The following is a 12,215-nucleotide window of genomic DNA, read 5'->3' as shown; positions in this document are numbered from 1 at the left end:
TAACTCCATCTGAGCAAAGGAGGCATAACATACTCTGACCTTTTTACACATTCATGACAGAGAGCTACTGAGGAAAATATTTACGGGACACACACACACTCACTCACAAAGTGTTGCATCCATGATTTCGGAGGATATCACACTGACATTTACTTCCTGGAGATCTAGTCTCACCTGAACCCCCACCACAACTTTCTTTTAACAAAAAAAGGTATTAGCTTTCAAATTTAAAGATTTATATCAAGAAGAGGGACGTCATAATGTGACTGTGCAAACACATTTAGGTCTTCCACAACATAAGTGAGACGTGGATGCCAACAAATCTACAGGAAGTCTTTTTTTTTTGGACATATTGCTGTGGGCTAAAACAACACGGCGAGCCATTACTATTCAACATGCAGCATAAATCCAGAGATGTGAGCCTTCCTACGAGCTGAGCAGAGGGAGGCAGGAGTGCAGCCAAAACGAGAGAGCCGGTGAGACGGGCAGGCTGGAGACTCAGTTATAACCCAGGCAGACAGGCAGACAGGCAGACGGTGAAGGGAGAGGAAGACAGGTGCACAAACAAAACAGCCAGCTAAAGAGATAAAGCAGGCACCAGATCCAGGGTATTTCACACAGATTAAATTCATCTTAAGGAAGCGTTTCTGGACCATGTCTCCGTCTTCCCCTGTAGCTTTAACCACTGACTTTCTTTCCTTTCTCTGAGTAGCAACCTAAGAACTGAAAGGAATTCAGAGATGAAAGTTCAGCTTTTCAAATTCTCCAAGCAGTAAAGGATGCAATCAGGGAAACCCAACATTTTTTATAATTAGTTTGGCATGAAGTTAAGAAAAAAGTTGCCTGGATGGGTCCACAGGGGATAAAAGCCTCCTAAGAGCCCCTCTTAAAGTGAACCTGTTGTCTTTTCCCTTACGTTTGTGTCAGATACAGTACATACTGTTACAAATGGTACAGACTGCACTGCATTTTCCGTTTCAAACTTCTTCTCTGCTCCTGGCTCTTTATGACATCAAACAGGACAGGCGGCTCAGGCTGTAAACACAGCTGCCCTATCAATCTGCAGCACCAGCTTTTTCTTTAGGAGGGGCAGCCAATGAGAAAAAAGCTGTCAGTGAGGGGAAAGAGTGCCAAACTGGAGCAGCCAGCTCTGTTTATTGAATTTGTTTTTTCTTCTTTGAATGCTTTAAAGATACAAGGGAAAATGTGTTGTTAGTGAGCTTTGCATTTTTAGGCACAGCTGTGACAGAGGTATTGATCTTTTAATCTAACTCTGCAAGAAAACCAATAAGTCCCAGATGTAAAGGCCAGTCCTTTACATCTGTCAGACATATGTTCTGCTGTGGGGCATCTACAGTAAAGCGTACATACTGTAATTATGGCTCCAAAATTACACCCACAGTGTGATTCGTTTTGCTCATAATCCCCTGTCAGCACACAGGTCTGTGTATAAAGTGTGTGCAATTTTTCTAGCACTGTGCAGCTTTGCTTTGAAATGAATTAAATGTACAGAGAACACCGAAGTGCGTCTTCTTTGGGATATTTTAATGCTTTTCTTTTGTATGTGCAGAGTAACACTGGTGTGGAGACACACAATGATGGGTGCACTTGTCTTTTTCATGACTTCAAATTGTTCATTTCTCAGAAATCAGTTTAAAAAAACAAAAAATACACCTTGCTGTGCTGTGAGTCAGCGAATGCGCTCTTTGCACTGATGATGTAGCACAGGGCTGTAATTTGGACTCATTTCAGGTATAAAGTAAAGGTCTGAGTGATGCCATTATGAAAAAGACAGACATACGAAATCAGCAGCATCAAAAAGTACTTGCTATGCAGCTGTGATTTTCTTTTCTGTAAAACATGCTTTAGCACAGCTCCCGCTGCTTCACTTTAAAAAAAAATTTTTCTACTTGTGTTCTCGCCCTGCGTCTTTTTAATTTGCGTGTCTTCTCTGAATTAGTCTGCCATGCACAGTGTGTGCCAGGAAGAAATCAGAAATAGAAATCCAGACTATCAAAGGTTTGCTCTCTGCACATAATCTTTAAGAGATCAGCAAACAGCTATGTGCAAACGTGGCGATTACTAAAATTCACCAAAGGACAAATTCAGCATTCGAATTAGATCAACTTTTTGTTTGATGCTTTACAGCATTGGAGCTTTTCTGTGACCAGTGATTTTAAGCTTGGAGATGAGTGAGCTGAACTCTGCACGAGTGAAATCAACGCTTAAACTAGCAAGCTTCAGAGTGGCATTCAAACCAAGGACCTCACATCATGCACTGCAACAGCAGCAGAAACAATAACAGCAGCAGCAGCAGCTCCTGAGGCTGTTGCTGTGACACTGACAGCAGGCCCACACCTAACAAGGCTGCTATCCCATTTAGTTAATTCCCGCCTGGCTTGGCTCCTTTATGGCAGCAGTGGGGGTGTGCAGCATGACGGAGAGCTTGCCAGTAATAAAGCATTAGCATATTGAACTGAACTGATAAACTTGTCAATCACTTGGAGGCCCCACTGCCAGCATTGTGGTTGCTGTGGAGGTGTGCACAATTTATCCCCATTTCCTACCACCGTGTGTCTCATCCACGTGCTCTGGCGACACATGTGTATGCAGGTTATCACATCAGGCCAGTAAATGTTGAAAACAAGTGGGGGGGGGGGATGGAGGGACTGTTAAACACATTTATATATGGGCCTGTGACGCACAGAGGACTGTGGTGTGTGAAGTAAGTGCATAATGTCTGCATTTTCTCCCCTTTCTTCCACTGAAATATAATTTTTAGTTGTAGTTTGATGACTTACACCATGGCTTATAAATCATTAAAAAACAAAGCAGCACTTTCAAATATTTAAAGCAGGTGATTAAACTGGAAAGTTGTTGGAGACGCACTGGGATGAATTCTCTGCTCTATCGGTGCCTTTCAAAAGGCTGATTGCAAAAGATGAACAGCCACAGGCGGGTGCCCCCCTCCTCCTCCTCCCTCCTCCTCCTCCCTCCTCCCCCCTTCGCTTTCCCCATCCATCCATCCGCGCTTCCCTCTGCCTCTGCCGCTGGATGGTGCGTTTTTAGGACCCCACGGAGGAGGAAACCCGGAGCTTTCCCCCTCTGTCTGATGGAGACGGCGCTGAGGAAAGGAGCGAGTGCGGTCGGCGGAGACCACCTCGAGGATCCTGCAGGAAGGACTTCGCTGCTGCTGTAGGAAGGCGAGAGAGAGGGGGAGAGGAGCGAGAGGGGAGACTCGGGAGGTAACGGGCCGTTAATAACCTGTTGTTGGTGTGTTTTTGTTTGTCGTTCATAAAGAGGAGAGCCGAATGAGCGACGTGAGAGCGACACGTTAGCCGTGCTGGACTGACTGGGCTGGATTTCTAAAAGAGGAACTGGCATTATTATCTCTGTTTCGCCCTCCGCTCTAACGTCCTGCTCATGTTTATTTTCTATGTATGTATTTATTTTTTCATTAGATTTTATGAAAATCACGCGTTTTCTATCAAAAGCAAATGATTGTGAGTTAATGTGTTCATTTGCCATTTCTGCAGACGTACGCTCTTCAGAAGGCGTAAAACGAGATGTTAGTTTTATTTATTCCTTTTCTTTCCTTTCTTTTATAATTTTCTTTGCTCATTTAAGTCAACAATAGAAACTGCAGCACATCAGACTGCAATTCAATTACAGCAGCTGGCTGGAGCCTTTTGATTTAAAAGGAGAAGGGCTGCGAGCGCCGCCCGAAGTCTGGACGTGGAATCTGTACAGAGCGTAAACTGGGATCATATCGGATCTAGAACAGCAGCCCGGCTTTACTTCATAAACAGAGCTGTCACTGCTTTGTATTTAATCACCTGTTCCTCTGAGGGGGCCACTGGGGCCCGTGATGTTACACAGATGATAACCTTCTTACATCATCCGATCCTACCAGTTTCCAGACAGCAGAGGATTAAAATAGAACATAAAAAGAAATAAAGCCGACTTGTTCCGCACTCGGGAGCTTCGTGCTGTTGGCCTGGAGTGAAATAGCACTTGCAGGGCACCAGAGGTGAGCAGGGAGACTGGCAGCGAGGCCGCAGGGTTGAATTGTTGCCTCCTCTTTGCATGTCCTCCTTGTGTTTGCACAATGCAGCCAGGTGCGCAGAATAGAAGCGCTTTTGTGCTCTCTTTCTACGCCAGTATGGAACAACATCAGCGGCCATTAATATTGATCCAGCTTGTAACAATGTTGACTGAAGTAAATGCAAACACGTATTGAACCGCAGCTCAGCTGCTCTGATGACAGAAGGGACTAACTTACATTTAAAAGTGAGCAGGGGTTCCTCCGCTCCTCAGCAGGCTACACTTTCAGTCATAGTGCAGAGAATTTATTGGCGTGTGTTCTGACTGCTAATCAAGTTTCTCAATAATTGCTCGGTAGCAAAGGTCAGTGCTTATCTCATTTATAAGCCTGCAAACTGACTAGATTTGGACTGTTGGCTACAAATAAAAATCAGGGTAGTGGTGACAACAAGAGATTCCAAGCGAGTGTTGAGGTGTTTTTGGTATTGCATGCTGCAACTGTGATGAGCATCGTGCTCTGTTTTCTGATCTTTGTAGAGAAAACGATTCAACAGGTGAAAGAATACAGTGGGCTTCTCTGTTGAATTGTAAAGCTGCAAAAATGCAAACTAGTAATCAATGACTTGAATTGTAGATGACGGATATTTCTGTTAGTCAGCTAATTGATTTCCACTTGGACCTCTTCCTCTCTTCTACACTGCACAGCAGCAGCTCTCTCGGCGCCTCTTTACTGAATGCAGAGATGCATTTATGCTCACCTTGTCTGTCACTCATTCATGCATCCTTTGTCATTCTGTTTCTCTCTGTTAATATGCTTCTCACACCGACACACATACACAAACAGGGGGGCCACATTTCTTTTGCTGTCTAACCTTGAGTTTTGTTATTTTCGGGAAAGCACAGCTTGCGTTTTTTCTAGTCTTCTTCTGTCTTTTCTTATATTTATTTCTGTTTCCTGTTCTTTCATGCCCTGCAGATCCTCCATCATCGGAAGGTCTCCTGCATCTCTTCCAGGGCGTGCCTCTGTGATTGCGTCTAGCATGCACGCTCACGAGAGCGCACAGCTTGTCTAATCAACCACAGTGCGTGTTTCTTTGCGAGCGTACGTCAAGTGCAGGAATGGGTTCGGTGGGCGCGGAGCGCCGCAGGCCCACGCCGGCCCAGACACCCGAGGAGAGGGACGTGTGGAGGGATGGAGGAAGATCTGTTTGGAGGGAGGGCTGGAGAGAGGGAAGAGAGAGCGGCATTGTGCAGAGCTACAGCTTCGATTCATACCAGCTGGAGGAGGAGGAGATCAGTAAAGACGCCCCGGAGCGAGGAGTGCTGGCTTTGTCCGAGCCCGGTGAGGGAGTTTTTGTTCTATCTGTGCATGAGTGTGTGTAATCTACTATTTATAAAGAGAGAGGCGAGGAACATGGAAGGAAGGAAAGGGGTAGGTGTACCAACAAACAGCAATTTGTCAAAGTGAAAAAAGGCACATTAATATCCTTCTACTCCTAAACACCAGGAACAAAGTGTTTAGATACGTGGACAGAGAGAAAAGTGTTTGCCAATGATTTTCCACCAGGAAATTTAAAATGCACCTTCTTCATTGTTTACCACACTTTCACATTATATTCTATATATAAAGAATTTAGACAGAATAGCATTTACATGTGCTGTTTACATATTTACTGATTAACTGTTAGATTTGTATTCAGAGGGCAGTAAACCTCTGCTCTGGATGTTTTTAAAATATATTTGAGATTGTAAGAAGCAGTGAAAAAGATGGTCATAGGTTTTTCAGCTGGAAGTTTTCAGAGTTTGCACAGTTGTATAGATCGAAGAATCCCAAGATCTTTTACATCACTGCTACTGATAACGCAGATTAACTACCCAAACTGTCTTATCTTTTAAGACATGCTGAAATTGTATCTGTGTGGACGGGCTGTAATCTGCTCACCTGTGTTGATTTGACCTGAAACAAGCACATATGCCACAACATTATGTGGGATTTGACAAGAGAGAGGTGGAGAGACTCAAACTGCATGACTGCGAACCTGAGTGTGGATAACTCACCTTCACTGCATCCATCCAAATCAACTTTGTTCTGGTTTAAACTGCAGTGTTTTTTATTGTTGTTTGTTTAACAACAAAACACAACACTGTGCAGAAGCCTTGAGTCACTCATAATTTCTTTATATTTAATTAGGAAAATGGGTGCAGAGATTTATTGAAACATGTGCAAACATACATGTAAATACAGTATATAATACAAAACAGAGTTTGTATAATTCTAATCAGCTTGAAAGTCAAGATTTGGTACGACCACCTTTATTCTTCAGCACAGTCTGAGCTCTCTTAGGCAGCTTTCTTGTCATTTCTTTAAGTAGTCTTCAGGAATAGTTCTCCAGGCTTCTTGAAGGACACAAAGCTCTTCTTTGGATGTGTGCTGCCTTTTGTTCTGTTCTCTGTCAAGATGATCCCACACTGCTTCAATAATGTTGAGGTCTGGGTTCTGGGGAGGCCAATCCATGACTAATAGTGTTCCACTGTGTGTTTTTCTATCTAGGTATGCTTTTGCTGTTTGGCAGTGTGTTTGGGATCATTGTCAAGCTGAAAAATGAAGCTGTTGCCCGATGGTATTGCTCGGTGTATCAAACTGTGATGATACTTTCCTGTGTTCATAATTCCATCAATTTTGACAAGATCTCCAACAACATTGGCTGAAATTCAGCCCCAAACCATGACAGAGCCTCCACCACGTTTTACAGATGGCTGTACACACCCACTGTTGTACTTCTCTGCTGACCTCATCTCTACATACTAATGAGCCGTTTTCAGTTAACACCTTTTTGGGAATCACCTCAATGGTACAAAAATACTAAGTTATTCCTGTCAAACTGTGTTGTCTGTGGGATTTTTTATAGATTATACTAAAGGAATTTTAACAAAGGTTTTTGCAACAAAGTGGCTGAAGATACAATTTAAAGTTGATTCTTTGCTGTTCTTCTTCTTTGTCTGTTACGTGGATTACACTACAGTGGTTCATCCCTTAAGTTAGGTGCCTTTTTATATTTGAATGTTCCTCTGAAAAGAGCCAATACCCGACTGAAAGTGAGTAAAAAGGTAGCCAATGTAAAACAAAGAAAAAGAAAAAAAAAGAGAGAGAGACAAAACTATTAAAGTTCTTCAGAAAGTCTGAAGAACTTTCTAGAAAGTCTGGCTCTTTTAGAAGCAGAATTGAGAAGTGGCTCAAGACTTTTTCACAGCGTTGTATTGTCATTTGATTTATTGTCAAATACACTTTACAACAGCAGCTAACCAGAAAAAAAATGTTTTAAAAAATCTGAAATAAAAATTGTAGTTATATTAAGCTTTAAGTCTCTTCCCCCTCCCCTTTTTACCATTTCTAACAATGAGACTATCAAACTTCAGCTAAGCTTCTATACCAACAGCTACCACAACAGATAACTAATATGCAAACTTTATTTCAAAAATGAACAATGTTGAAAGTGACATCAGATTTTTTAAATCAAAGGTTAAACATGGCCGTGCTGCTAGATTATTCCAGCCCACTTCACCTCTGGATAAGTTCTTCCAAATGTAGAAAACCGATTGGTTTTCCCAGCTGTGTTTGGGCAGGATGTGAGGTGCACCCTGGACAGGTTGCCAGTCCATCAAAGGGCCCTTAAATTTTTGTAAATGATAAGTCAGAATGGATTTAATAAGCGTCTTGAAGATTTGTATGGGCAGTGCATGTTAGACACAGACGGCGGTCTTGATAACAAAAAACTGCTGTGTTGCCTGGTTACACGGGTTACACAAAGGCCATGTTAATCAGGTCATAAGTGACCAGTGACGCACAATGACGGCCTTGCAGGCAGAAGCCTTTTTCCCTGCTCTCTTCATGTGTTTCTTACTTATATTTTGCTCTTTTTTCCTGTTTCCCTTTCTTTCCTGAAGCTGCCAGTCTTCATATTTCAGTATGCAACAAAACAGACAGGGGATGCAATCTCCACAGAGTCTGCCTTCTCCTAGAAGAAAATAAAAGATGGAGATGTGGCAAAGCAGCCTCTGAGAATGAGTTAACCTTAAGATGCCATTTTAGTTCTGCAGCTGCACAACAACTGTGTTTCTGAGCAGAGGACAACAGGTTTTATGAAGGTGTACACTGATTTTTATTTTCAGCGGCCAAATTAATTTTAAAAGGGTGAAAATCCATTTGTATCAACAGATGCATCAGTAAATACTTTTTTTGTTTCTATAGTAATAAAGTAGTGACATGAGTCAGTGAGAAGGACGTTTTCCCACTCAGTCTGCAGTAAAGCCTAAATTCTCATGATGAATGATTTGGGGCCATTAATATTAGGCTTACGGGATTAGGAAAGGATTAAGAACAGTTATATAAAAAACCTGCACATCACACTTTCTCCATGTAACCGATCCGGCTGCAAAACAGAAATGTACGAGTTTTAACTGAAGCTATTTCGACAGCTAGACCATGATCTGAGATCCCCATGATTAATCTCTCACTAACACAAGCGCAACAGTCTGCTCCACCATCAGCTGCTCCATCAAGTGGAACAGAGGCGTTCCTGCTGCCGCTGCACCTTTCTTCCTCCTGATTAGCTTCTCTGAAAACAGAGTGTTCTGGCTTCAGTACTAATTCAGATGTTAATCATATCCCGCCGTCTGATTTCATGCTGCTTTAATTCTCTAACCTATGACTCCCATTTTGCTGCTCAGACTTTGAGGAACCGATCCCTGACGACCGTTACCATGGCATCTACTTTGCAATGCTACTGGCTGGAGTGGGTTTCCTGCTTCCCTACAACAGCTTCATCACAGATGTGGATTACCTGCATCAGAAGTTTAAAGGTATAAATATGGATGAGTGTGCACAAAGTCACGTTTGCGGTTACGGCTCGAGGCTACGCTGTCACATCTCTCCCTTGTGTTTCAGGGACATCGATAGTGTTTGACATGAGTCTGACGTACATCTTAGTGGCTTTGTTGGCCGTCATCCTCAACAATGTGCTGGTGGAGCGACTCAGCATGCACACCAGGATCACTGTGGGTAAGTCAGAGAGGCGCCAAGAGCACAGATCGAGTGGAAAATTAAAAACTGTTCCATTAAAACTTACCCTGTTACTTATTAAATACTTTGGGACCACACAGTCCCGAAGAGATCTACCCACAGGGGAGCTTCACTGAGAACTACAGTCATGAAAAAGAAAGCACATTCCCTTTCAATTCTTTCACAGATCAGGGTGTAAAAAAATCATCTTGGCCTTCAGACTATTTAAATATAACCTCAGATATATTTTTACACCATGCCACTTTATTTTACAAACACTAAGGCAAAATGAACGGTAGAGTGTGTGCACCCTATGATTCAGCAGCTTGGAGAACCACATTTGATAGCAATAATTGAAGAAGCTGTTTTCTGTATGACTTCAGTCTCTCACATTATCGTATTGCAAAAATGTCAGTGCACCTTGTGGGCATTTGTTTATGCACAGCATTTCAGTCAGGTTGAGCCTGGGCTATTGCAACACTTTGATTTTTTTCTTTTTCAGCCATTCTGTTGTAGGTTTGCTGATGTTCTTGCAATCATGGTCCTGTTGAAAGACCAGCCTGGGCCAAGCTGTCAGACAGATGGCCTCACATATGACTCTAGAATACTCTGGAGAATTTAAACACGTTCTCTCTCCCGAGGCTCAATATTTTAGGTGACAAATCGTCAACATGTTACGCTTCCGGGCACCCAACACGTTCCTAAATGACGAGATCGGAAAAATAAGGAAATATGAGAACTGTTTGGAATTAATCCACACATATTCGTTCATTTTCCTCAAATCACTTTGGAAAACACTATTTCACGTCATTAAAGTGCTGGTTAAGGTTAGGTATAAGGTTATGGTTAAGGCTGGAATACATGACTGGAACATGTTTTACCACGGGATCGTCATTCTACTGTATTTCACCCATAACCCGGCGCTACCTTAAGAACGCCGAAGGTCGCCTTCCACGTTCCTCAGGAACGCTGCCAGATGTAACAAATCATCAGGATGTTATGCCTCTGGAGTGAGAATGAGCTGAGGATTTCATGGTCAGTGGCTGTAGGGCCCAAATCATCCAACGTCCCCCACCGTGCTTGGAAGTTGGTATGAGCTGTTTGTGCTGATGTGCTGTGTTTGGTTTTTGACAAATAGTGTTTTATAGCCAAACATCTTCACTCTGTCCTTTGGACTGAGAAGACCATTGTTCCAGAAGTCTTTTTTTTTTTTTTCAGTTCTATCTTTGCAAATCTGTGCTGTCATGTTTCTTTTAGAGAGACGAGGCTTTCACTTCAAACCTTTTGAAAGAGCCATACACTGTACTGTGATGAACATTAACATTTGACGTGCTGGCTGAGGCCTGTAGAGTCCAAGATGAAGTTTCTCTGAGCGTTGCACGTCTGACCTTGTGGAGAATTTGCACAAGAATGACACAAGACTTGGCTTGTGGTTGGTAATGGAACATAACTCTTATTATGGTCTTTGATCATTTTGTAATCCTAGTTAAGCTTCTTCATGTTGTCTTAATGGCTTTGGTGTATAATTTCTGCCTTATAGCATGCTGAAAGTGAAGTGCTGGTCAAGATATGCCAAGATTTATATTTCATTTTAATGAGTCAAAAATCATATTTTACTCCCACACACATGAAGCATAAAGCCAAAAACTTCACTGCTGGTTAAAATCAGTTGTATTTTTAATTCTTAAGCCTAACCTTACAAGCTGTCCTTCCCGTGTGGACACATAAAACGGTGCACTACTTCCAGCAGTAGTAACAACTGTCAAAAAACAGCAGGAAGCTCAAAGCTTATCAGAGTGTGCAAAAATGGGAAAATGTTATAAAGATAAATAAAAATCCACTTTTCCATGGATCTCTTGTGGAATTCATAAACACCACAGGAGATCCGTTTTTGGCTTTTGCCGAAAACTGTGAATTGACAAGCAGCGGTTTCAGGATTCGTCTGCATCTTCCTCAGATTGCTTTCATATTTCAAAAACATCATTAAAGGTGATTTGCTATGCTCTTTGAATAAGCTTTTCGGTAACAGGCGAGCACATACAGGCTGATTTAAAATCATGTTTGTTAAAGTCTTAGCTGGAGATACTGGAGAGATGTGGCCGAAAATATTAATCTTTGCAGAAATTATTCTCAAACTGTGATATTGGCGATGAACCTAGAAATATTAAAGCCCTTCAAGCTCACCCTTAAAAAAATCATGATAAAAAGTTCTTTAAATATGCATGTTCCCCGGAAGTTTGAGATCACTGCACATACATGCTAAATTTCAGAACGGGGTTTCACCGCAATAGCCTCTGCTGCTTAAAATAGCTGTGCTTGTGTTTTTGGTTAAAGGTCTTTTGAAGTTTGACGTCAGCTTGAGAGCATATCCCCAGGTTAAAGAGTTAATGAACTGCCTCACATATAGTTTCCTCACTCTTATCAAATATGTGTTCAGTCCTGCAGTCACAACATTACCTGGATCACTGACTCAGCCTGTCACTCTCTCTGCAGGTTACATCTTAGCTTTGGGGCCCCTGATCTTTGTCAGCGTGTTCGACGTTTGGCTGGAAAAGTTCACCACCAAGCAGGCTTATGTCATCAACCTGGTATCAGTGGGAGTGGTGGCCTTTGGATGTACAGGTACTTTGATGTTCTTTTACCCTAATAATGGTTAAACGAACTGAATGACAGACTACACTTAAAAGGCAGAAGAGCCACTCTTGACTACATCCTTGCAGCCTTGACTTTTTGGAAATAGATGAACTATAATTGGATGAAAGGCTAGAAAGACAGATTGCCAACATGTTACAATCAGTCCATCTGCACCAATTAGCGCAACTTGTCTGCGATGTGGCTCTTTGCAGTAGGGAACTCGGCTCAGCTACCTGGCACCTGGTTGCATTCTGGTTGTAGTCTATATAAAATCGAGGTGGTCAAGCACTTCTTGCATTTTGCAGTTACAGTTTTTTACAGACGCTAGGACACATTTCTCAATACTTAGGTCACTTTTGCAAAACTCCTCACACTATGAACACAACAGAAGTCTATGTGGGCTAAACTGAGGATCAGTTATCATTGTTTTGGCACAAAATGCATTCAATGACTACATCTCTCAAATTTCATGAATTAT

General features: G+C 42.2%; 1 protein-coding gene across 2 annotated transcripts in view; it reads left to right on the top strand.

Annotated features, from left to right (window-relative positions):
- Nucleotides 1-3,017: 3,017 nt before the first annotated feature.
- The window catches only part of slc29a4a (solute carrier family 29 member 4a), a 31,084-nt gene continuing 21,886 nt past the window's right edge, over nucleotides 3,018-12,215 (top strand). For both annotated transcript variants that reach the window (XM_005743480.1, XM_013913434.1), the window contains exons 1-5: nucleotides 3,018-3,245; nucleotides 5,021-5,386; nucleotides 8,773-8,904; nucleotides 8,990-9,103; nucleotides 11,597-11,725. In XM_005743480.1, the coding sequence (XP_005743537.1) occupies nucleotides 5,164-5,386; nucleotides 8,773-8,904; nucleotides 8,990-9,103; nucleotides 11,597-11,725 (598 nt within the window). In that variant the 5' untranslated portion in view covers nucleotides 3,018-3,245; nucleotides 5,021-5,163. The remainder of the gene's footprint in view (nucleotides 3,246-5,020; nucleotides 5,387-8,772; nucleotides 8,905-8,989; nucleotides 9,104-11,596; nucleotides 11,726-12,215) is intronic.

The sequence above is a fragment of the Pundamilia nyererei genome, unplaced genomic scaffold, assembly GCF_000239375.1.
Source record: "Pundamilia nyererei isolate P.nyererei 1_Seehausen unplaced genomic scaffold, PunNye1.0 scaffold00132, whole genome shotgun sequence".
Classification (NCBI taxonomy): Eukaryota; Metazoa; Chordata; class Actinopteri; order Cichliformes; family Cichlidae; genus Pundamilia; species Pundamilia nyererei.
Note: the sequence above shows the minus strand (reverse complement) of the source record. Positions and strands in the feature narration are given on the sequence as shown.